General features: G+C 40.3%; 1 protein-coding gene across 1 annotated transcript in view; it reads right to left on the bottom strand.

The window, feature by feature from the left end:
- EP300 (E1A binding protein p300) overlaps positions 1–26,076 on the bottom strand; it is a 60,130-nt gene that overhangs the window by 3,000 nt on the left and 31,054 nt on the right. The window contains exons 10-30 of the mRNA XM_026038269.1: positions 25,435–25,609; positions 23,417–23,494; positions 22,537–22,646; positions 21,891–22,046; positions 20,348–20,812; positions 19,630–19,818; positions 18,839–18,995; positions 18,154–18,272; positions 16,701–16,940; positions 16,037–16,125; positions 13,501–13,581; positions 10,974–11,030; positions 9,468–9,545; positions 8,396–8,463; positions 6,853–7,003; positions 6,348–6,494; positions 5,798–5,911; positions 4,458–4,623; positions 3,604–3,768; positions 1,599–1,760; positions 858–1,139 (exon numbers count right to left, since the gene is read on the bottom strand). Of these exons, the coding sequence (XP_025894054.1) occupies positions 858–1,139; positions 1,599–1,760; positions 3,604–3,768; positions 4,458–4,623; positions 5,798–5,911; positions 6,348–6,494; positions 6,853–7,003; positions 8,396–8,463; positions 9,468–9,545; positions 10,974–11,030; positions 13,501–13,581; positions 16,037–16,125; positions 16,701–16,940; positions 18,154–18,272; positions 18,839–18,995; positions 19,630–19,818; positions 20,348–20,812; positions 21,891–22,046; positions 22,537–22,646; positions 23,417–23,494; positions 25,435–25,609 (3,249 nt within the window). The remainder of the gene's footprint in view (positions 1–857; positions 1,140–1,598; positions 1,761–3,603; positions 3,769–4,457; positions 4,624–5,797; positions 5,912–6,347; positions 6,495–6,852; positions 7,004–8,395; positions 8,464–9,467; positions 9,546–10,973; positions 11,031–13,500; positions 13,582–16,036; positions 16,126–16,700; positions 16,941–18,153; positions 18,273–18,838; positions 18,996–19,629; positions 19,819–20,347; positions 20,813–21,890; positions 22,047–22,536; positions 22,647–23,416; positions 23,495–25,434; positions 25,610–26,076) is intronic.

Below are 26,076 nucleotides of genomic sequence, written 5' to 3'. Positions count from 1 at the left end.
AAAGCACAAGATTTAKCACAGATATTAGTTGCATGTCTGATTTTAAGGAAAAGATGCGTGACCTTGGGATTCCTTAAGACTTCAGAAATTTTAGAGTTTATTTTCTGATATATATATGAAGAAATGGGACCATCATATTCTAATCAGGGTCTTTCAGAACTCAATGTGATGCAGAGTTATTTGCTACTACTAGCAGGCTGAAAATGTAAGGTATAAGTCAGGTTCAAGATGACTCCAGTTTGGGAAGACAGAGCATTGACCAGACCACCGGCTTGACCTTTAAATACACAGGTATCAAAACACTTCTGGAGTCAAGAATGTTCCTTGCAACTACAGAGTGACTGGGAGAATTATCCAAGTATTTATCAGTAATAAAAAAGAGAGAAAGAAAAAAAAAAAAGGACCAAGTGTATTTGCTTTAGATAGGAATCTGATCCATAGCATGGCAAAACCTCCATGCCAATAAACCAGAGGAGAGGTCCAGTTACAGAAGTACCATAGCTCCCCATTTCTGACTGCTGTGCAAGAAGAAACGAGGTATTGCTCTTCAGGAGGAGAAGAAAAACATCCCACAAATCCTCCCCAACTGCATAAGCAGCAGCACCTTAATGAACTTCAGCACAGGGAATTCTGCAGTCTCAGTTCCCCACAGCTTGGAAGAAGGAGACACAAGCCACCCTGATGACTGCTGGCACTGCCTGTTACTTGATTTTTTTCTATTCCTTTCTTTCTGAACTGGTGGGCAGTGAGTTGTACACATATTCTTTATCAGTTATACTACGGAAGTATTTCAGGTAACAAGCACTCTGGGCACAGAAACGAAGGGACATGAGCAAGAGCAGGCTGACKGGGCATACCTCACACACAGTGCAGTGCCACCTGGTCTCCACATGATGCTTGCACTCGTTGCAGGTGTAAACGAAGCGGTCCTGGCTCTGGGTATGCAGTTCCACGAGCATGCACATGGTTGACCACTGTGCCCTTCGTAGGGAGGAGAACTCCAGGTGTTTGTCTCTAGCAAGGGTCAGGAAAGCATCGCGCCCGTCCATCAGGTCGCATGGGATGAGCGGGTCAGGCTCAACAATGGGAGGCAGGGAATTGGCTGCAGGGCCAGCAATGAGACGGATTACAAAGAAGACCTGCAAAGTAAAGTCAACACAGTTAATGCCAGCACTCATCRAGAGGTTTTGGTCAAACTTCATTTTGCAGAATACACAATTTCAGGACTAACCAACACGTGAATGATGCGTAGCCAGGAGTGGTCATTTGGGGACCACTGTGTATACTTGCAAGAACTGAAAAATTCCAGTCCTCTGGATGCATTACAGGTTCACCTTTTCAGGACTGTTTGATAAAGAGCACTAGACTGAACAGTCTAGCTTGCCATGACAGCTTCACTGCTTGGCAGCTCTGTACAGGCACAATTGTATTGACTCCAATGCCCTYGCAGCACAGAAAGCCCAGACTTGCTGGCACCCTTGTCACGTGTGCCACTCTGTACAGGTCTGGCTGAGGAGCTTAAAGCACATGAATTCACTGCGGGACGTTGTACCTCTGTCTACTTAGGAATATATATTTCTCACTCTGTCAGTTCTTACCTCTTTGTGCTTTTCCATAGTGGCATATAGCTTTTGGGACAGATCATTGGATACATTGGGCATGCCAGGCTTCTTCTTATTGCCACGACTCAAGCTGCTCTTGTTCTTACTTGTCTTCTTATTGTTCTTCTTTTTGGCATTTTTACTGTCTCCCTTGCTCACCTATTGAAGTTTAAAAAAAAGACTTTGAAAATTATGTCAGGTATCTGAGCCCCCACTTTCATGCCTCCTATAATTGAAGGACTAAACACCTTTCACAGTGATTTACTCTGAAGACAATTACCACCGTCCCCCAAAAGACTAAYTTAATTCAAGTGGAATCACTCCAGGAGATAACAAGATGAGCATTATATTATTCTAAAAATATTAAAGCATAAATGCTCAGCAGGTGTAAAGGATAAAGAATGATAAACAATATTTACCAAAACCTGTTCGCCTACTGCAGTTCAGTACCAAAGAACATCTCAGCTAATCCCAAAGGGCTTCAACAAATGCAATTCAATGCAATTCAAACTAAAAATAACTGAAAAGCCTAACTGATTCTGCACTAACCCATTAACCAGAGGTTTTTTTTTTTAAAAAAGAACTTAATTCACCTAGACCTTTTAACATTACAGCCATCTACCCATTGTCTGACATTTTCTTTTTACAGACTGCACTGAACATTACATGAAGCTGTCCTGAGTCCAAAAGCCATTACTACTGCAAGTTTTAGTATGCAAGACACAGCAGAAAAAAAGGTGCAACAGTTAAAATAGGTCCACTTCACTTCTATTATAATCAATCACCGATGAACATTTATTCCCCTCAGTACTACATAGAGGGGTCCCTTGAGGCTCTAGACCATATGATGATCAAGATCCAAAGCAATTCTCATCCACATAAGCTTTTTCCTAAGCTAAAATTATTTTGATGGGATGGAAGTTTCCAGCAAACGTGAATCACTATTCATCACTTCATTTAAGAATACAGGTTGTTACCGTCTCATTTTTGAGAGGTGAGGCACTGGGTAAAGTATTAAATGTTTATTTTTAACAGTCATGGTTAAACAGCAATATGCAGCAAGCTCTTCCCTTCATGGATCTTGGGTAAGCTGCTGTGAAGAACCAACCTAAGTGATGACAGATCTCACACATGCAACTAAGTCAGATGCTTCAAGACTGGTTTCTGGTACATTGAGATGGAAAATTGTAGCTATGCCAAATAAAAAAAAAAAAACTTTAAACAGGCCCTTCCTAAGTAAAACATCAGTTAAACTGCAAATTTGAGAGAGTTGAGAGAGTTATACTTAAGATCATTTAAAAGCCATAGATGGCTACTGCCAAAGGTATTGCAAAGCAAGGCACAGAACTACAAACATTTGTAGCTCTCTAACTATTTAACTATGAAATTAACTTTTTTTTTTTTTTTTTTAATGTAGCAATCCCTAGGAAAATAATTCTAACACGTAAAAAGTTGACAAAATAGCAGTGTTAAACAGGACTAACTAACAAGATGTACAGGAAGCAAAACCCAACCTCATTCTAGATTAATCTTTTTCACAAAAGCTCAGAAGACCAAAGGTTATCAAACACAGAGACTGCAAATTTTCCTATTTACTCCTGAATCAAATGTATTTTCTTTTTGTTTATATTATTGGGTGTGAAAAGCACAACTTTTGACCACTCCYCAGAAAGCATGCACAAGACACCAGCAAGGAATTTCTCTAGTTTAACAAGCCCAGTATCAATTCTTAATCATATTTTGTGGGTCACATCCTCAATCACTGCTAATAAGAATTAGCTTGGTGATTGTATCTATATCTAGATGTATATATATACACACATATACATACGCACACACACATATATATATATATTTTAAACAGCTATAATATAAATGTTAAACTGGTATTTATTTTGCATCAAGGTGAAAGAGACAGTTAAACAAAGAGCCTGGGCACTTCSTTCAATTAGCCACAGGTAGTCACACTTTTTAACATTCGAAACAGCAGACATGTTCTTACGTCTGTGCTTTCGTTGCTAGTGTTTTCTTCCCTCTTCCGTTCCTCCTCCTCTTGCTCTAGTTCCTTAATACTCTCCTCCAAAACATTAGGCCAGAAATCTCCTTCAAAGTATGGCAGCTCTTTTGCACTGGTCAGACGATCTTCTGTTGCCTGCTTAAATATATCCTGAAAGGACCAAAACACTTCATTAAGATTATTACWAATTAAGCATGTTGAAGCAACCTTTTAAACAAGTTTTAAAAAATGGCATAGGAACATTAAGCACAAGAGACAACTTGACTTTACAATCCAATCTGAGTGCATCAAGAGCAGATTTAGTGCTGCACCCGTTACAGACAGCTCCTAGTTTGCAGTGACATTTCAAACATTCCCACTCCAACGAAATAATTTAGCCATCACTGTAGACTCCAACATGCGTATTTCCCAGATGGGACAGTATAATCAATCTACTGTCCACACAAGCTGAAGTCCTGATAATTTTGAAAACTGTACAAGTTTTTAACTGCGCTCAACAGCCTAACCCTGCTACTTAAAAAAAAACAAAAAAACAAAAAAAAGGAAAACCAAAGATTCCAACATGTGTATTTATGCTGTTAAGATTTTTCTCTTACCTAGAATTTCTATAGAATGTAATTTTCTTGTAGAAGGTGTATCACCATTTCAAGGCTCTTRCTAAAAGTATTTCAGAAGCGTATGCTTTAAATACAATATGTTTTAGCTCTAAATTCTACTGCTCACCTCACTTTACATTCACACGTTCCCTAAGAACCAAACACACAGTGCCTAATGCAAAGAACAACAGCAGACTAGTCAACCTGCTCCTGTCTCCAAGTCCAAGCACCCGCTTAACAAACCTTGTAATCGTGGACGATGCGCTCCGACACGGATTTGTCCAGCATCTTTTTGTACCACTCTTGCAGTCGCTTGGGCTTGGGTATCTTTTGGTCGGGAGGATGGCAGTGGAAGATGTAGTCATCTCCTTCGCTAGGTGGGCAGGCCCAGATGTGTCCAGTAGTATACCTAGCACGGGTCAAACAGCAGCACACGTGAGCTCCCTTAATGAACCCTTAATGAAGCTGGCTGGCCTCTGCCACAAGGTGGAGCCAGCACAAAATTGGCTGGTGTTACCACATGACAATAAGTACAGCTCTCCACGATTTAAATTCTAATGCTCCYTTTGTMTTCATCCACGCATACAGCATTCGTGTGTTTTCACTAACTTTTGGAGATTCAGAGCTTCATGCAGAGCAATTAATGTAGAGTGTGTCAGTTCTCCAGTCCAGAGGTAAAAATCAAAGCCTGACATACATTCYTACCATCTGACAATCGGCTAATAATTACGTAAGAGAAAGACAGAGACTACATTTTTTAAGAGGAAAATGCTGAATTCTTTTTCCTTGAGACAGTGTACTCATTCAATGGCTAGTGACATTTTAAGAACACATTTACCTGAACATAAATTTCAACTAATCACAAGCTTTTTTTTTTCTTTTTAGCTTGAAAAAATAAGCTTTAAAAATTTCATGATTAGATTTGAGAATAAAGTTCACCCATGCTATTGGGTACACAACCCTAAGTACTGCCAAGGCAAAAGATAATCCAAATAGTGGCAGCTGCAGAGTGAAAATGCCACAAAGCTCCCTACTACTTCCTCAATTTTGAAAGAACTTTTGAAAAGAGTGTGAGGAATAACCAGAATTCAAGTCAGAGAGAAAAACATCCTTGCCCTGTTGAGAAACACATCTGTACAACCCTGTCCAAGCCCTGGAACTGCAGCCAGTTGTCATTCCTCCTGCCTGGAAGGGAGAGACGGTATCGCGTGACCAATATTGTTTTTCCCAAATGAGAACCTGATGTCACCCATTAGCACAGAACAGCAACAAGTAAACTGATGCCTGAGCACTAGGCAGCAATTTTACAGTCTTCCAGATTAAAAATATGTAACTAAGAAAAAGGCAGAACAAGATGTCTGACACTTGCCTTCAATGTACTAAGGAAGACACCATCTCACCTAGGTATTGAAGATAATACCAGCAAGTTTGTCTTTCCTGAGCAACTACTCTAAATAAAGCCCCTAATACTTTCTTCTTGAATACTTTCTTTTGCACTAGAGGACTCAGTAACTTCATTTGCACTAGGATTTATTTATCATACATGTTGCACAGAAAAAAAACACATAAAAAAATACACTTACCCTAATTTCTTTACATATTCTAGGTATCCAATTAGTATTTCATGATAGACAGCAGTCCTCAAGCATTTAGGGCGGAAGAAGTGAACACTGTCAAGGTAAGATATATACACTCGCCTGAAAAGAAAAACATATGCATTATTTTATACATTATATACTAATACACTGTTTATTTATTTGAAGCATCCAATGCAATACCAGTCTTCAAAGACCCTGGCCCTAGTTTACTTCTAGAAGCTCAACCTTTTTTTTTTTTTTAATAATCCAGCCTCATCTCTCTGGAGATAGAGTCAACCATCCTGTTGACTTCAAGATTAGGTTAGTATTTGAACGGAAGCAACATGTCTGCCTCTGCAGTAACCAGTGATTCTTGAATATAAAACAAACAAATGAACAACAACAATAAAACATTACAGACACCTGTGTCCTACTAGAACCAAGAGAAATTACAAGTTTTTTGATATACAGCTCTCAAGAGCTGCAAAGAACTTCAGAAAGTTCGCCCAACTGAGGCAGTACTACAAATAAGATGGGTTTTCGTGCAGCTCCTCACCTCTGATTGGGTGGGGGACAATCTGAGCCGTACTCCTGCACGTGCATCCCAAAGAAGCACAAGTCTACGCCATCAATCTCTTCAAAGGCAAAAAGTGCTTTTGTTCGATACGGGAAAGAYTCGGCCATCTCTCCACTGTCTACAAACCTGCAGAGTACAGAAAATGAAGGGGAATATCAGACATGTTCACATATTAGAGAACACCAGGCAGTAAATTAAGGCAACAACGATGAATGAGGGCTACTGCAAGGGTAATTTTTAAAAAAATAATAAAAAAATCCTTCAAGACTGCTCAAATACAAGGCAACACCAACTTTTTACTTTGGAAAAAAAAGTGACACTGATCACAGCAATGTAACATTCTGTGGCTGTAGTATGTTTTCCACAAGCTGGTCCATGATGAGGTCACAACACAGTCTTTACTTTCTCAAAGTAGCAGCACCTAAGAAAATTCAAGTAGCTTTTTGCTTAGAAGAAAGGAAAATGAGCAATTGAAAAGACATACCTTGCCTTCATTCCTGGTTTTACTTCCACAGTTTTGTCAGAGGCGTGTACCACCCTAACCGTAACCTCGCCTGCYTCAGGGTGATTCTGTCGTCTTAGGAAATCATTGACTCTGTTCTCCAAGAAGGTACCAAGTCTTGTAGCAGGTAACCCTACAGAAACAATACATACATTGTATACTGAATACATACAAACTGAACAGTTCTCATTTAACATTTGAGTAATCTCATCTGAACATCTGAAGTGTTTTCTAATGCAGCCAGCCGTAATTAAGGCTCCTCCTGAAGAGAAGCTTTTAATTACTCAAAAAATTGGATTACAAACACTGCTTCCAGACTTAATTCTTGCATTTGGAAGAATATTCTTCCTAGAACGTCAGGCTGTAGCCAAGTCAGTGTCTTTCCTTTCAAAAACAAAACAATCATATTTTTGATAAAAAAACTACTAAATACATTACTGTATCTGTAAATTTTGTTGAAGATTCTCCTTTCAAACAAAATTCAGACAAGCAAAAAGTTATAAGACCTAAAGTTAAAATGGAACTTAAAACTATAGGACTTTTCTCATTGCCTACAGCTTCTAGTAGGGCCACAAATCCACCAAGTTATCAATTATTTAATTGGATACCTTTCCACAAAGCATCGGCATACTATGTTGCATATGCAGTGCAAATAGGTGGCTAGAAACATAAACAGAGGGAAAACTGCAGAAGAACCTTTGTACTCCTCTAGTATTCTCTGTGAATCCAGAAAGTTTATATTTTGGAAAGAGACAAAGGTGCTGAAACCATCCATCCACTGACTGGTTCACAGCAACAGTTAAAGTGAACACTTCTGTGTCTTAAGCCCATCAATCCATCCCCTAAATCTCAAGGCAGCCTTGGATACCCCTCCTTTCTTTTTGTCAAAGCAGCACCTTAAAACCAGTCACTCAGCAACTATGTATTTAATCCTTACGTTTAAGTCATGTTTAAATCTTGAAGCTTTTTTGGAGCRGAAAAGCAACTATGCACTGTTTTAAAGAGGTGCATCAAGTTAAGAAAAAGCTTTTGAGAGACTTGTCTATAGAGTAGATGGATGATGGCACAGATTTCCTTCTATAATGCTTTCCAAACAGCTGCCTTAATCAAGAGGAAGCATCCATGCAGGTATTTGTCACCAGCTGATGCAACCTTTGTCTTCAGCAAATCTTTTAAGAGCAGCACTGGTCATAGTGACTAGAACATGTTAGCATACCCTTCAGTTAGACTGCAATCACACAGTAACTATTTCCCAATGCTATTAATACTGCAGTCAAGATAAAAAGCCAAGTATCTCGTATTAGTAGAACTGTAAAGCAGAACACTGGCCCTTTACAACAGGCTACTAGACTGAAAACATCTATGAACACAAGTATTCCCAGCATCGCAGCACTCTATCTTATCAAAACCATCCTCCCACTTCTTACTTGATTCAAACGAAGTATCAAAATAAATGCAAAATGAACATAAAAGTCAGTTCTTCCCCATTCTTAACAGATCTCTAGTGCACATATGAAACACTTACTTTTAGCAGAAAATTTGTTCTCTTTCCTGGTTCGCCCTGTTTTCTTTAGGCAGCCATCACAGACAAAGCTGAAGAAAAAACACAAGGCAGTGAAAGACTATCCCAAATCAAACCCTACGTTCCTCAGCACCTGATCCAAGAACACTGCCAGCAAAAATGGCCCTAAACGTTTGGGGCTGCAAACATTAGAGGCTGGGCACACAGAGGGTGGGTTCCCCATCAGGTCCTCCTGCCACCACCTGCCAGCCTGAGCCCAGCCACATCAGTCTTCACTAGGATGTTTGACCATACTGGCTCAAAATATTTCTCCTCAAACGACCCTACCAGATGTATTATATAAACACCAATCGTTTTCTTTAAACACCCTAGTATGTTGTAGCATGGAAATTCTGGGCAAATTCTTCCTCAGTGACAGGATCTACTTCTGCACAAATGTGAATGGAACAAACAAATAGGTGTAAGAATCTCTCTCATCTAGAGCAAGACACCTGAGCTCTCTTCAGAGAGGTTTATTTACGTATGATTTACCTGCTTTTTTAAAAAAAAAAGTTATTAAAGCAATCGGGGGAAAAAAGCACATTATTTTAGATGATTCACAGCTCTTGATCAGAGGGGAGCAGATCTTGTTTTTCAGATCTAATCTGATCACAGAGGTAAGAAAAGAAAATTCATCTGTTTGGTTCTTTAGTGGTTGCAAAACTTTTATTTGAAGAGGACAAAATCGGAACAATACAGAGATCAGCACAAAACTGTTACAGAAACTAAAAGCAGAATTCCTCTTTACACAGGATTAACATTTTTAAATACAAAAAAGCTCGAAAGGCTCTCTTCCAATTATAGAAATGTTGCAAATATACAAAAACAAAAAGGATTTCACATATGATACAGTGAGATATGATATTTACATTAAAGTCTACCAAATATATGTTCTGCAGAACTTTCAAGTCTCAATGTAACTTTTCCCTTTGAATTTATTTTTTTAGGCATGAATGTAATCAAGATAATGAAGTTTTGACAAAAACATTCCTCAATCTATCATATACTATACAGTTAAAAAGGAAAAAATCCTTACCCAGAAGGCCAGATTATCTCATTATGAAGAACACAGATCTGGTGCATTTTTCTTCCACATTCTATACATTCAACAAATCTGTAGGCAGGGAAAAGGTAAGGAAGCGAGGTTAGTAGCAACATTATTTCATAGCATATTTTGTACCATTTCAATACAGGTGCTCYAGCACTCAAGCTCCTGGGCCTATTTAACATAAAGGCAATCCACACTGAGAAGAGCCTGCAGATGATTTAAGGACCAGATGAAGCCAGGTAGACTGCAGGGACATCTCATTACTATTTGCCCGCCTTACTCCCATCTACTTCACTTTATACAGAAATGTACATACATACATAGATGTTTAAAAAAAAAAAAAGAGTATGTATTTATGAAGAAGTTCTTGTAATCATCAAATCTGAGAACTGCTTGCAACTATAACAATAATAAAAATTGATTCACAGTTGGCACAAGTGAAGAATCAGAAGAAACAGGTTGGCTCTAGTTGTCCCTTCACATTTAAAGCCTAGGACATATTGCAGAAAAGGGTGGGAGAAAAAATTGTAACAAAGTCGAATTCAGAAGGCCAGCAAAGATTTAAAGGCAACTAAATTATATTGTCTCTCTCAGAGATGTTAGTTAATATAATTTACTGGAACACCTACGGTTACTTCAAGTAAAAGGACAGTGATTCATTGGAACCTCTACTTATAAGAGGTTGAAACTCAGGACCGTCACTTATATAGGGCACATGGCATCACACTAAGTTTGCTTTGTTCCTTACTGTTAGGTTATATCTTCACCATAACCAAAACAAAGACAAGTTATGAATCAAGTTACTACTCTCTCCCTCTCATGGCCCTTGTAAAATGGAAGAAAAAACTGGTGACCCTTAGAAAGACAGTGTGGAAAGATTACACATCTTTTTTGCTCATTCATTGGGAACAAAGAGAATATTTTAGGAGTGGCAGCACAGGTAAATAATGCAGTGCCCGAGGTGGCTTCATAAAATCTCAGGAATACAGAGCAAAAAATAGCAAGTCACCAAAATATAAACTTTACTGAATGTCTATAGTTCTTACAGAGCAGTGCAGAAGAATCAGTTGATTCAAATTTAACATCTTTTCCTTCTAGTACAGCTGCCTGTAAAATGTGACAACCAGAAAAGGCAACAGTATCAAGAAAGATACTGCCAAATGACACAGACATTTCTAAGCCTCGATGCACTTGCCACAACAAGATTTCAAACTCCTGAGTTACACAAATTGATTCTTTTGTTGAACCTACATCAAGGCAACCAAATGTACTAATTCAAACCCATACATTCAGATCTCTATTTTTCTCAAAAGCCGATACAGTAATTGGAGATTTCAGGACAGAATGCCAGGCATGCTGTTTACAGTCAGCAAACACAGCTACACTAAATTGGGACTACTTTGAAAAATGAAGGTGGTGATGAATGAACAGTATGTCCTTTCAAAATAGGTATGATGAACTGAGGAGCATTCAAAATGTGACAGCACTACTTACAGTTCAGGGTCCAGTGTATCATTCTTCCTTTTCGAAAACTGTTCTTTGTTTATTGTGCTATGGAGAAACAGGTGATAAAACTCAGTTTTAACACAAAATGACATGTGTTCATGCCATACCACACCACATTCATCACCACACTCCAAGTGAAGGGCTGCAATTAGGATTCTTAAACACTCACTAGTACTATAAAGGAGCTGCAGTTCACAAAGTGGAAGATAACTGAAGTATATGGTACCATTGATGCTGTTCATGGCAAAGATGCTTTTCTAAGGGACAGTAACTTCTCACTTCTCACCTATTCAATTTTACCATAAGATAAACGGGTAGCTTATTGATGTTCATGCTTTGGACCAGTCTGATTAGTCTTTCACAATCAAATTAACTGTTTGATACGCCCACCCAGCATTCTGAATGCACAGAAGGCCAAACATCTTCAGCTATACAGAAAGGCAGGTTATCCAGGTCATCTTACTTCAGATTCCTCTAGCTTTCCTGCGAGATTAAATTCAAAAGGAAATTTCAGCTTCCAAATTTGTAAGCCTAGTCCAGCCATTATCTTTTACTTGAGCCTGACTTTCCCTTCATCCCAGACAGAGCCAGCAACTCTGTGTGTTTAATTGTTAATTCCAGCTAACTTTTACACCAGTCTGGCAGAGCGCAGTCCAGAACAACTACCAAGCAACACTGAGATCTTTTGAGAATCTCCTTTTAAGAGGGAACTGTTGAATCTGAGTTATCAGTGCATGCTTCTTCCCAAAGCCATGAAGGATACTCAGTCCCACTGAACTGGGGTGCATTAACCTTCCAACCCTTTTATTTCAGTATTTATCCCAAATACAGGCAGCTGCAGAAATCTTCAAGCTTGTTATACCATAAATCAAGTGGGTTCTGTCTCCCAATTACTTCAAATTGCAGTTTTACCATATTAATAAACAGTACCTTAAATATATGAGAGCTTTTTTTACTTTAACTGTATCTTGTAGAAATGGAATAAAGGAGTGGGAAGTCTACTCCCACAAAATGAGTTCCTGTGACAAAGGCTACAGGTGGGTGAGGGGAACACATTCAAAAATATACTTGGCTCTTCATGTGTAGCCTACAGTCTCCATCTTCATGTAACAAGCAAGTGTTTAAACCAGCTATGGAAACGAAGAGCTGCAAGTACTCTACCACTACTGGAGTTCAAAAAGCTTTTAGTTGTTCTAACCAATTTACTCCTATTTTTAGTTGTTGTAACCAATTCACTCATRTTATTATGTGTATACATAAGAAAAAATTGTGTCTAGTACCTGTATTGCCAAATATAGTGCATAAATTAAAAACTACTCTACGCCTTCTGACTCAAGGCTTTGTCACAAACTGTACCAATTTATGTAAGACAGATCACACTGTATGAATGATTAGAAAAAAATATATTAAGTGATTATATTTTGAGATTTCTATATCGTGTTCCTCTCACTTCATATCTCAGATCTCTCATGTAAAACATGTTAATAAATCCTRGTTCTTGCCATTCATACTACCCACAGGGACATTGCCCAAAACCCTGGCCAGCATACAAATGTCATTTCTTCCTTTCCTCCTTAAGGATAAATGTGCTCCTGTATCTGCCTAAGCCCCAATGGATTTTTTTCACAGCTGCTCTAAATAGACACATCCCTTAGCATGACCAAGACTTGGCTGTGTGCTGCTAAAGATAGCTTCTACTTTCTGTGAAAATTAATTCAATCTATCCAATTATTGAACTTTGACAACTCTTTCCCTGGCTTCAGGCTTTCCCAAGGYCCTTACTTGCTTTTATTGAAAGTGTTCTGGCAACATCCTTCTCCAGAAAAGCTTTAACAACTTAAAATGTCCGCGGTAACTGCTTGGTAYTTGTCTGTCCCTCAAGGGGACAGACTTCCTTAATCATTGAAAATCTGTTTCTAGATTTTTCAAGGAATTGTGAGCATAGGACAGTGGAATAAAACAATATCCACACAATTCGCTGTTACCACTTGCTGCAAAAGGCAGCTATAATCCCACGCACAGCTCTGGTGCCATTCCAACAGGAAAGTATGTGAATCGCAAAAGGAGATCATCTGCTTCCAATTTACATGAAAATCATGATTTGGAATCGAATACAAGTTTAATAGCATGTCCAGTCTATAAACGGAAGATCAAGTTTGATTTATGTCAGAAGGTACCTGTCACCTATTTGCCTGCAGGCATGGTTATATTTTTTCCCCCTCAATAAAATCCTTACATGTTTTTTCAGGAGGTAAAACAATGATAGCATTATGGTCCTTAATACTGTAACTTATTTATAATCTTATTTATTTCCCTGTACTACAGTCAATCCAGATTTTAAAGAAAAAAAAAAAAAACATTTCAGATAGACTGCAGGCTTTTAAAGAAATATATTGTCTATATGGCCTAGGAACTGAGGGGGCTACCTCAAACCGACCGCCTTCTCCGCTTTAAGAAGACACTTGACCCCCTGCTACAGACTGTACACACACACCACCGAGCAAAAACTACTCACGTTTGAGGTTGTGATGGGTCATCCCCCAGAGAAACGCTCTCTCCTTGGATTTCGTTGAAGCACTTCTCACAGAAATGATACCTGTCAGCGAGAAGGCCATATTTGGGTGAACTGCTCCGTCCACACAACACAGCCCAAGCCAAGCACCGGAGCCACCGGCCACAGCAGGCCCAGGAAGGGAGAGGAGCAGAGAGCCAGGTCATCAACGGCGACAGGGACATTCAATGATGCAGGTTTATGGGCCCCACATTGTGTTTGGTTGGTTTGGTTTGGATTGTTTTTAGGTTTTTTTTTTTTTTTTGATTGATTGATTGTTTTGCAAATCAAAGCCAAGTGCAGACAACGACAAGCAAGAAGGAGAAATAAAAAATAAGACACAAACAAACAAAGAAATGGGGGGTTGCAGAACAAAAAAACAAAACATAGAAGCAGGACAAGACAACACAAAGCAGAAAGCCAAGGCAAAGCACAGATTAGCATTAAATCTCTCGAATGGCTTCAAAATCAGCAAATGATTATAGCAAATTAAAGCAARGAGTATTTCATTTCAGCATACCCATACCCTCTTCATTTTAATAATCCATGCCATGTACAGCAAAGAATTAAAATGAGAAAGAGGAAAGAGCAGAAGGAAGAACTACTACTCTGACTTGCATATCAGTGTAGCAGTTTTGTGGGCAGGAGAACATGCAGGAGGGAAAGAGGGATAGTCTTCCATCTTAAATGTACAAATGCTGAAAGGCCACAGAGTTCTCCCCCAACTGAAAGGAAAAGCTAAACCTCAGAAGCTTAAAGGACAACCAAAATCTGCCCTCAAAAACTTTTATCTTTTAATTTCAAGCTGTTTATCTGTAATTTAGGTAAGTGCCTAACATTATCTGCTYACACAGTGCTCCACACTGATACAACTGTCATGGCCCAGTTCCTGAGCACAGAACAGTGCAGGTACCAGGGCAGCAAACACGGCAGAGAAAGATGCCAATCACACTTGAATGAAATAGTGATTCGCTCCAGTTTCTACCATATCTCTCAGAAGTGCTTTGAAACTGTAACCTCTCCATTAGTACAGCACATTATCATGCATCTAAGTGATAAAAAGAAATTGAAACAACTTGCAAGAGGTCACTATAGAGCAACAGGAGCTGACAGTAAGTAACTGCTAAGCTAGGAAGGCAGGTCAGTTAAGCTCTCTCCTAGTCTTCATCTAAGATAACATACCAGAACAGCAGTACTTCAGTGATTTTATAAATCTACCTATAGATACACTATGTGTACATAATATGATACACAGATCACGTGCATGCATGTGCTATTTTTACAAATGCTAGAAGCACATGTTTGAAAATATGCAAGCCTCTCAAGCTTTAGAATTACATTCTTTTGATCCATCCGGTGCTGACCAATGGATAAATGTGTGGAAAATACTGATTCATGATGAAGTGTTCTAAATTACGCGAGTTGAAAGCTCTGGTACTTTTTATTGGAATATGACAAACTAATTTTCTACTATTTCACTCCTGAATGCTTCCACTCACTACTATAAACTCCCATGAAGCCTAAGTTAAGATACAACTCCCATAGTTCTTGAGGGCTTTCACCTGACCAGGTGCTTAACAAACTGCCAGTTTTGCAAAAACCTTTCAGACTTCACGTAAAAGCTGTTTTTTTTTTTCTGTTTTCCCCAGTTTCTTTTTGAAAGATGCTGTATAAAACAGAAAATAGGAGCTAAATTGATGGGAGGTGACGTAGCCTGGAGGTAACCAGCTCTCTGCTTTAGCAGGTTCATTTCAGTGACAAACCAGAGAAATCGGGAGTGCTCAGGTAGGTATTTCCTTGCTTCTCTCCCCTCTCCTTAGCTCCCACTCTCAACAGGAAAAAGGTGCCTTCTCTAATATGCTTAAATATGCTTAAATCCTTTAATAAGCCATAGGTCAAAAAGCTTAGTCAAAAAAGCTGGAGAAGTGACAGCACTTCACACAGTTGCTGGTAGCCACTGTAAGACAACTCCYGTAAGGGAACTTAAGGAGAAAAATAAAGAATTGCAAGATCTGAATGTACAAGCCATCAATGAAGATTTGCACCAAACAAAAAATGGCTTGTTCTTTAAACATCAGAAAAGTAGTATAATCCAGTTGCCGAGTATAATATATATTATGAACTTAATATACACGCTGTATAGTTTAGTCAGAACTGCTCTGCATGAAAAATACAGCTGTACAGTAGGCAGCAAAGACAGCGTGCTGCTGGATATATGATACCCAGATAAATGAAGAGTTATCCAACTGCAGGATAAAAAAAATCTAGAAAAAAAAACCCATATTTTTGCAAACACAGGAGGAAGAGCAAAGACTGCAGCGAGCTTTTGTCAAAAGAACTTATTAGCACACAAGGGAAGCTATTTGAGGGCACTTCCAGCAAGTTTTTGTCTTGTGACATAAAGGTGTGAACACAAAGAGAGCGGGTATGTGCATACAAGCATGCCTGTAGCAGACTGAAGGCAGCACGCACAGAGCTGCCCCAAGCGAGTTTTCCTTACCTGTTCTGGTAGCTGTAGTAAGTGGCATCTCGAGGGATTGTGCATAGCTGTTTGCCATAGCAACACAAAGTCTGCGGCGAGAACTCCAGCTGCAGAGAGGAAGGGATCATCTTAGTACCCGCACGTCTTTACTCGCCCTCTGAAGCAAGCACGTGTGACCCAGACCGCAATCATCAGCCTCCCATTCTGAGCACACATCTCACAACACAGAGCACAGCCTGAAGCGCTGGAGTCAGAAAAAGCAGCCTTCAATGAGCTGTTATTTCCAAGTTAGCTCTTCTCCGAAGAAGAAAAGCGTATCAAAAATTAGACAACGGAAATACAGAGAGTCTCAACATACAAAAGAAACTGAAAACACTTTTTCTGCAATTAACAAATTTATCTATTTCATTTCTAGCAGAAACCCGGTTGACCCTAATGAACAACCAAGCAAGGCTTCAAGATACTGAAGTTTTATTCCAGCACTTGCAAATGGATATTTTAAGCAGCAGATAGAAGATAAAAACAAACAAAAACACATGAAAACAGGCTACTCGTGTTTCCTAAATCCTATTTACACCTTTAGAATTTGACACAAATGTTACTAACTGTAACTGCAATATTTCTAACCCCCCTCCCTCCCTATCAGGAAGCAAGCAGCAGACTAAAAATATTTTCTCCTTACCTTTCTTCCACAGCAATAACCAAGGCTCTGCATAACTGGGTCAATCTCTTGCTCAAACACCTCTGCCAGTTTGGAACAGTACTTATACACCCTGGACGTTTTGCGGTTGTAGAGCCAGGCATTATTGAACATGAGCCAGATGTCATCTACRTACTGCCACGGTTCCTGATACTGGCCTGTGTCTAACTTCCTCTTGATAGTAGAAAGGTCCATGGGGTTCTTCACTATGTCAAAATAATCCTGCAAGAACAAGCAGCACATCAAGGCACTTTTAAAGGACTATGTTGTGACACGGTAGCGTATGCATTCCCAGTATACAAATTCTGCAATACATCAAGAAAAACAGGTTCTTCCCAGACTTGACTGTCAAACTCCTTGTGACAAGCAATGAAATCTCTAAGCAATATCATATCCCTTCCCAATGCTTCCTYTCCATTATTCTTTTATTTTTCAAGCTCTATTGCTCTTCTACTGCTGAGAAAATAAAGTTGCTCTAACACTAATTATAAAAATTTTGCAAAAAGGAGGAAATAGCAGGGCCTAGCTGTTCGGAGGCTATATGCAAGTATATTAGAGAGACTCTTAAGCAGATCTGCTTAAACAATGTACTTTATTAAATTCATAGAAGATAYGTCTTCTACAAACCTTTTACCTAAAGAATGCCTCTTTTCAGCCCCCTTGATCCTCCTCAGAACCTCTCTTGCTCTAAAGCAAGCCCTCCAAATCTGACAGCCAGTGGTGAATTTGCTTAAGTGCAAAACACAAATGTCTGCTTAGAACAATACAGCAGACCTCAGATTCTTGCAGTTTCTACCCTAAAAAAAAAAAAAAAAAAACAGGCAGAAATTGTTGCTGCAAACAACAATTGTTCTGCTGCAAATTCTAGGTAGGACTTTCATGCATATATAGGATGCATACACAGGATCCTTGTATACTCAACCCAGACGGTTGAATACACAGATCCTTGAAATTAAGCAACTTCTTCTGAAGAAGTTTTCTGAAGAAAAACTCAGAAATAAAAACTACAAGCTAACTCCTCTTTGCTAACAGCTTAATCATTTGATGGAWTTTTTTTTTAATGATCCAATTTCCCAGTTAAGTTAGTTCAATGAAGTTTCATATATGACAAGAAACACCTACGGAATTCAGCAAGAGAAGCATCACAACATGAAGCAACATCCATAAAAATCCCACACAGCACATGAAGATCTGTTGGCAATCACTTTGTCGTAYGGTAAAAGCCTGCTCATTTTTCAAAAGGAGCCCAGAACCAAAYGACCTCAAAAAACTAAACTTCTGACTCAGATATTTTATGTGCCATTGCCTAAGCTAATCCCTTCAAATGCATCAATATAAAAATAAGAGCAAGATGGACTTAAGTTCTCTTTAAATAGATATGTCAGTAAGACAGCRGTTCTGGGTTGAAGCCAGGAGAATATTTAAAGACACTCACAGGAATTCCTAGTAGTTGGGGATCCACAGGCTGTCGAAATGGAAGAGACTCCGGATCCTGACGATAAAGTGCCTCCAGTGTTGGCATAAGCGCCTGCCGCAACTCTTCTGGCTTAAAAACTTTTGAAGAAAACAACAACATAAGCAAAGCAGCAGAAACAACTGTAAGGAGAAAACCTCTTCAAAATGTCATTTTTAGGAAAAGGAGACTACTGATACAATGGCTTTATGATGCTTAGCCTGGCTTGCTTACATTCTGCAGCACTGGCTTTGTTGAGGATATTAAAAAGATCATCTGGACACAAGGAGACTATCAAGTGATTGAAAAGTATCTTGTTTCACCACAGAAAGATAACAGTAAATTTAATGAAGTCAATTAACATTTTGAATGCATCCCTTCTGATGCCAAGAGAATGAACTTGTCTAGAAAATTAGCTGAAAAGTATCCCCTAATCTCTATTTTATTGACAGTTTTACTAATGCTTAATGTCTAATATTACAGCCTTAAAGAACTTTACCATGTAGAGCCAAGTAAAAGCGTATGTATTAGACAACAATTTTGTCTAAGAACCACAAAGACCCACCCTAGTAAGCCTACTGAGCAACACTGAAGCAAGCTCTATTTTCTCCTAAGTTTCACCTATGGAGATACAATGAATTGCAGTCAGAACAGTGTTCCTGCTTACTTTTTTTCTTAGACTGCCCAGCTGCTGGAGAGGACTGAGTAGCTGGAGTAGCAGGTCTCTCTTCTCCCTCTGGCATTTCAGTCTTCACTTCTGGCTTCTTCTCTTCTTGTTCCATTGGATCTGGTTTACATTCCTCCACCGCCGGTTCCACTTTACCCTGGAAAGCGAATTAGAGCTTGTCTCTCAGTCTCCTTTAGAGTCACCCACTTGCACTTCTGTCCTTTACATCTATCTGCTTTCCTGCCTACCACGCTTCCTTAGGACTAAGGAGATCTACTCTGCAACCAAAACTGCATCTACAGCTTGAACACATGTGCTAAAACTTTATCTTGAAACACACCAGCTAGACGGGGCAGTAGCCGCAGTGAGGGGCTGCCTGTAGACACTTCAGCACCCACCCAGCTCTTCAGCCCGATCTGACCATGTCTCCTGTGCTGGGGTTGCCAGCATCACAGGGCAGCCACGTTCTGGCTGTCACTAATGACACACTGGTCAGGGCCCAGTGGAGCAGCCACTCACATAATCACCCATGATAACCAAACAGCTGTCAGGAGCATGCAAAGGACTAACCTGAGCACCCTCTTATATTAGCAAACGCCTATCAAAGAGCCTCACAACCGCAGTCACATTATCACAGTCCTTACTGTGGCCAACCCAGGAGCACAGTACAGTATCCTGACTACAACCCACAATTTCACCACAAGGCAGAGACCTCCTTTGGGAAGAGGTAGAGGATAGGAACTGAACAGCAGCAGCAGCAGCAGGTAGCATCTCACAATCAACAATCTCACCTCTGATTTCTCCTCCATCTGCAACTCTGTCTGTTCTGGTTCCCCTTCTTCTGCTTTAATTTCCATTTTCACTTCCTGCAAAGGCGGCTGCTGCTGCTCCAGAGCAGTCTGCTGCGAGTTCACCTCAGTGCTGCTGGTGGATGGCGGGTTGGACACCTGCCCATCAATGCTTACGGCTGGCTGTGAAAGCTGAGAAAAAGAAAAAAAGCCCACACTCATTACAAACAGGTTTTTAATGAACCTACTACGTTTCTCCAGTCTTATCTCCATTATCTATTCCAAAGTTCTCCCTAGTTCTAGTGTGCTCCAGGGCTCCCACTGCTTCACCTGAAGAAAGCACTGCTTCCCATCTCTAGCCACAGGGAGAACATGCACTGAAAGGCCTCGTATACAGGCAGCTACATATTCTCTACTGTGCATCACTTCTATGCATATGCAAGCAGAACTGAATTACTACGGACCTCGTCCATGTTTCAGAGTGAATTTCAAAACATGCATCAGAATCCTGCAAAGTAATTCCCGCAGGGAAATAGCAGATAACCTACAAAATTATCCACAGACAAAAAGGCTCCCTCCCAAATATAACAGAAGCTATTTTGATATTAAACATCCTAGGAGCTATTACCATCAGCCTCACACAAAAACAAAGAGTCTTCCCGGAAATTAAACCTCCCATTTAGTGATTTGCAAGGCAAGCACAAGTAAAACATCCTCTTACAGGCGTTGTGGGGTGCTGAGGCTGCAGCGGTGCTGTTGGCGTGGGCACGGACGCAGTCGTGCTCTGCTGTGACAGGGGCTGCTGCTGCTGCTGCTGCTCGGCAGAAGGGGTGACCGGGACCGGAGGCTGCACCTGGGGGGGCAGCGGGGCCTGTGGAGGGGTGGGCGTCTGCCTTGGAGGGGGGTGCATAGTTTGAGACTGCGGGCCCTGGGGCAAGGCCTGTGGAGCAGCGGTGGGGGCTGTGGGGGCAGCTGCCGCGGCAGCTGCCGCCGCCTGCTGCTGCTGCTGCTGTGACCCCAAGCTGGGGGGCGTGTGGTGAGGCGTTGGGGTCCGACTCGGCACYGGGGAAGGGGAATTCCTGTGCATGGGAGGCTGCGGGAGAGGCGGGCAGTGAATGTGGCTCCCTTGAGAACCTGGAGCCATTGCAGGAGAGTTCACGGGACAGGAAGAGCTGGTCATTTGTGCCTGTGGGAAAACAAGTAGGCATTGGCAATGATGTGAAAGAAGAAAGGAGAGAAGCTACTGCTAAATGGCTGCTTTTCTGCAATTACCGGCAAACTTCTAGAAAGGGCAACACAAACTTTTTCAAACTCCGTTTCAAAAGGAGAAATGGGCTATTCAATTTAGGTTTGTTCCACATGAGCATAAAGCTGTTTTACAGCTTTATCCAAATCTAAAGAAATTTCAATACAATAACTAACACCCTCCATCTGCTACATCTATATTTGCAATTTGAAAAAAAAAAAAAAAACAAACAAACAAAAAAACCCCACCTTTCTGAAATGGTAATTTTTACGTCATGAATACAGGGAAAAGCCACAGTGAAATGAAGCAGCCAAATGGACTTAGAAATGGACCGTTTCACTGCTCCTAACCCCAACACTAGAAACCAAATTTATCCTCTTCAAAAATAGAGCTGCAATTGTACTATTACGAGATGAGAGAAAATTTGGGAATGATCATGAAGAAAACTGTCACTTTGCAACTGTCACTTCGCCTGCAAGCTAAGAGGTAGCATCAACAAGAAGCTTCCTACTTCTTCCTGGCTTGGAAATTTCTGGTTGAAAAGTGAGATGGAAAGGACAGAAAGAAAACTGACAGAAGCTAAGCCCAGATCCTCACTATTGAGGATAGCCTTCACCCTCCCAAATAATAAGCCAGCAGCAGACATTTGATGGTGCTAACCAGATATGTCTTTTTCATAACTTATTTTGCCATCACCTTTTAAAATTCTACCACTATGCAGCTTCATTGTTCAATAAGAAATGCTGAAGTGCTTATGCTGAGTAACAAATACTTTTCTCTAAAACAAATGTCCTGTGTCACACTAAAGAAAATGAAGCCTGAAAACAAGTCAATAATGTTTCCACCCTTGTCATTCCCAAAGTTACCTCCTGTAAAATGTAGCTCAGTAAATTAACTCCAATGACTACAATTCTATCAGCATCTTGAGAAAACAAGTTCTCCGTCAATACAAACTGAACAACGAAACCTGTGTATGACAGAGCCTAGTGATACCACTACCTATAAATAAAAAACCTACTTGAGAAACTGGTGTTTGATTGCCAGGCTGGGTCATAGGCATGCTTGCTGCGTTCATTCCTGGGGAAGAAGCAGGGAACTGGTTTTGTTGTAGAAACTGATTCTGACTGGAAGGTTGGCCAACTCCTGGCTGCTGCATACGTGAAGGAAATCCCATCTRTTGAAGAGGAAAAAGAGAAAAAGGGAACTCATTACCCACCGTATACAGACCTCCAGAAGTTTTTACAAAAAGTAGTTCTCCTGATGCAGAAACTGATGCCTGGCACTGTTTAGTATGATACAATATGGAAAGCTAATTAAATTTACTCTCAAAAGAGAGAAATTATGATTCTGATTAGCCAACTTAGGAAGACTGCAACTATGGGTCAAGGTTTATCTTTGCTTCTTGCTTTAAAGAAGTGCCAGCATAAAATGTCCCAGTGTTAAAAGCAATCACTCTCCACCAGCAAGTTCAAAAGGCTGACCACAGACCAGACAAACCTCCACTGGCAATGCAAATGGATTAGCCAAAATGGTCACAGATTGAAGAAAGGGCTTTTCTTCCCCCTTTCCTTTCTTTCTTTTTCCCWTGCTTCCCCYGGCAAGGCAGTCACAGCTTGTGGAGCAGACGTGTGAGGCGGCGCTGGCCGGAGGCACTGCACACTGACCTGGTTCATGGCCCCTGGCTGGCTTAGCTGTCCAGGGTGCTGAAGAGGAGGGGTTTGCCGGGGTCCCATCGACGACAGCTGCATATTCATCTGGCCAAACTGATTCATTCCTGCACGGTTATGCCAAGAAAAGACTTATAAACAAAGGCCCCAGTTCTCCTTTGGGTACCACTCAATGTTTCGAGAAGAACTGCTGTCAGTTCCCTCCCAATTTCATTTTCTATCAATCTATTTTTGAGTGTGCAACATTCTAATAGAAATATCTTTTATCAGTTACAGGGAACAATTTTAAAGCGATGAAGTTGCAATGCTCCTTTAAAACACATGGTTAGTCTTCTTCCTGAAAAACTTGTTTCTGTCTGCAAGGTTAGATGGCCTGTATTATTTTAACTATGCCTTAGAAGTTTATTTAATGTATTCCAGCCTTCATATAYTTCATATACATATAAATCTTCATATACTTCTGTAAACCAACTTGTACATTGACCAAAACTTGTCTTGAATATGCAAAGGTTCTTCCCCTTTCCTCTAAGCAATAAGTCTCACCATCCTTCAATTGCCACAGAGGTTCCCCTCCTCTAAGATGACTGGGTCACATTCACTTGACTGACTCCAACTTTCTACAGTCACACCATTAGCATTTTCAAATGCATCAACCTCTTCATCTAACAAAGCAAGTTTCCTAACAAAAAGCTCTTAAATTCCCAAGAAGAGCAAGTAATGCTAATAAAACACATAGACTTATACGTATATTATACAATATAGATAAAATATTTGCTTAATCGAACAGGAGAACAGCAGGTGAAGCTAAGTCTACAACATTTCAGCAAGAATTGTCTAATTCTTTCACAGAAGAGCATATATATTTCCAGACAATTACCTGGCTGTGTCTGCATGCGATTCATCATCTGGTTTGGCACGTTGGCACGTATCAGGGTTGGGTCAGGAAGAGGGCCATCTAGAAAAAGGACATTGGAAATAATTATGGCATTTAGAAGACCACCAGTTTTTATCCACCAAGACTTTATTTTTTATTTTTATATCCACCAAAATTTTATTTTTAGCATAGTATCTTTTATGTTAGTAAAATGCAGTAACTTTAAACACTTAAAATRTAAGAATCTCTGAAACCCAAAATTTCTCAAGAGCATGAGCATGCCTTATTGACAAAAAAAATCCCCTGAGATGGTTTTCAGAAGTTGATACCATACTTCCTAGTTGATCTGAAGGTACAACAACAAACTCAGCATTTCACAAACATTCCAAACCACCAAAAAATGACTACAGAGCACCCTACATCTGCCACACTCTGAAAAACACTACGAAAAACTGTATGGGATTTAGCAAGGATGCAAAGTTTGAGAACTGCTGGAAAACATGATGGAGAACCGAAGTGTCACATTTACTACTGAAGACCAACTTTCTATGGAGTTTACAGCAAACAAATTGACAGCATCCATCTTAAAAGCTTTTTTTCTTTCTTTACATACTGGATTTACCAGGACACATTTATATTTAAAGAGAAGAAATAAAACAATTAATATTAAGCTTCTTGAAATATAATTCTGGAGTTAGTGAATGGTTCTGGACTCAATTCTTGACTGTAAATAATCCAAGAACATCTAGGACAGAATAAACCAAGAAGAAAAATCCTTTCCTTCTGAGAGGGAGGCTCTCTGAACAGTTAGTCACATKGGGGAGAGGGAAGGAAAAGGCACTGCTCTAGAAAAACATTCACAGAGCTCTTGCACTTATTTTTAAGAAAGAAACTGTTTCAGTCTCCAGAGTTCTCAATCCAGTCTGAGACACAAAATTCAGCCCAAAGCCAATTTTGGCTCAAGTAGTAGGAGGAAAAAAATGTATTAATGCTCTTGCTGTTAAATTACAGAGCTCAGGAGGCCATTTTACTTAGAGAAATGTATAGATGAAAACCCCGAAATTCAATTATTTAAAAAAGACTTAATCAACTGGAAAAATAAGATTACAATATCAAAGGATGTTCGCTTTTTTTTTAAATTGGAAATATCACTTGCAATCATTAATGTTCTGTTCTATGTGTTGCCAAGATAAAATATACTAGATACCTGAGGCATCCTACAGTGCCTCATCACTTCCTAATGCGCGAAAGGTGCCCAAGAAGAGAGACTACAATCTAGAGCAGTATTAGTTTTAATCATTAGGATCTCTCCATCAAAAGAAGAGGGTGAATTCAAAGAACAGAACTACTGTGAAAGAGAAGGGAGTTGCATAGAAAAAAAAAGAATATATATACCCCTATAGATATATGTATATATAATGTGCATATATATCTATGTAAACACACACACACACACACACACACATATATATATTTATTGCATGCTGTAGAGGTCATTTGTCCAAAAAAACCACCAATGCAGCATACAGCAACCACTATCTGAACTCTGAGAGGCATGAACACCTGAACACTCCACTCATGGCACTCTTTGCTTAGCAACAACCTTAAGACCCATGATAAGAGCACAACCAAGCACTACAAAAGTGTACTTCGTTTGTATAAAATACACTTACCTTTAATGGAATGAATCCTAGAAGTAAAACTAAAAAGGCTGAAGTTCTACAGTGTTAAGGACGAAACTTAACATCCATTCAGGCTTCCTCCAAAGCAAGCATAGAGGTCTATGACACTTCAATTGGCTCTAAAGACTGAACTCTTTACCATCTTACATGGTCACTAGCTAAGAGATGAGCAAGGCAAGTTTTGCAATTACTTATAAACAAAAAAGTTAAAAAATAAATGCTGCTTAACTCTGAGCAACCCAAGTACCAGTGAAATAAGAGGGAAACAGTCACCAGACTATCAAAATGACAGCACAGGACTGCCCTGCACCAAGCAGTAAGTAACCCAACTGTTCTTACTTGCAGACATCCCTGGCTGGGGCTGTCCCATGCTGGGCCCTTGATTCATGGGAGCCTGCGGCATGCCTGGCGCGTTTGGTATCATGTTTTGCTTCTGCAGCCTGGTCCGTCGTTTTTCTTCTAATTCTTTCTGAATCTTATAGATCTTCTCAGCTAGCAAGTGATAGTATTCTGCCTGTTGGGCAGGAACACAAAGGAGGACAGCAGATGAGACAAAATAAGCAAAAGGCCATCAGCACTGATCAAAGTCGGGGCTGGAAAGCCCCTTTCCACATACAGTTTTGGGGCTGGCTCTTCCATGTCTGGGGCTGCTGGGGAGACTGGCAGGTGAAAAAGGGAACAAATTAGGGAACAAATCCCTCTGCAACAACCATTAGGGCCTCTCTGGAAGTTCTGCTTCTTGTGCCCAGGACTCCTCAGAGGCGACCACCACGAAAAGCTGCATGCTGCCTCCAAGGACACCCTGAGAAGCCTGGGGCACAGCGCACCCGCACCGACACCGCCCTCACTCCCGGCATGCCCGGGCACGAGGCTGCAGCTGCCTGCCCGGCCCAAACCAGCAGCCCCTTTCACAACGCCCCTGAACCTGCTCTTCCCCAGCCTGGGACTCGCATCTGGACTTTTCTCTCCTCCTCCCCAACT

The sequence above is a fragment of the Nothoprocta perdicaria genome, unplaced genomic scaffold (assembly GCF_003342845.1).
Source record: "Nothoprocta perdicaria isolate Ctin4 unplaced genomic scaffold, notPer1 scaffold_206, whole genome shotgun sequence".
NCBI classification, from domain to species: domain Eukaryota; kingdom Metazoa; phylum Chordata; class Aves; order Tinamiformes; family Tinamidae; genus Nothoprocta; species Nothoprocta perdicaria.
This window is presented reverse-complemented; position numbering and strand designations above follow the sequence as displayed.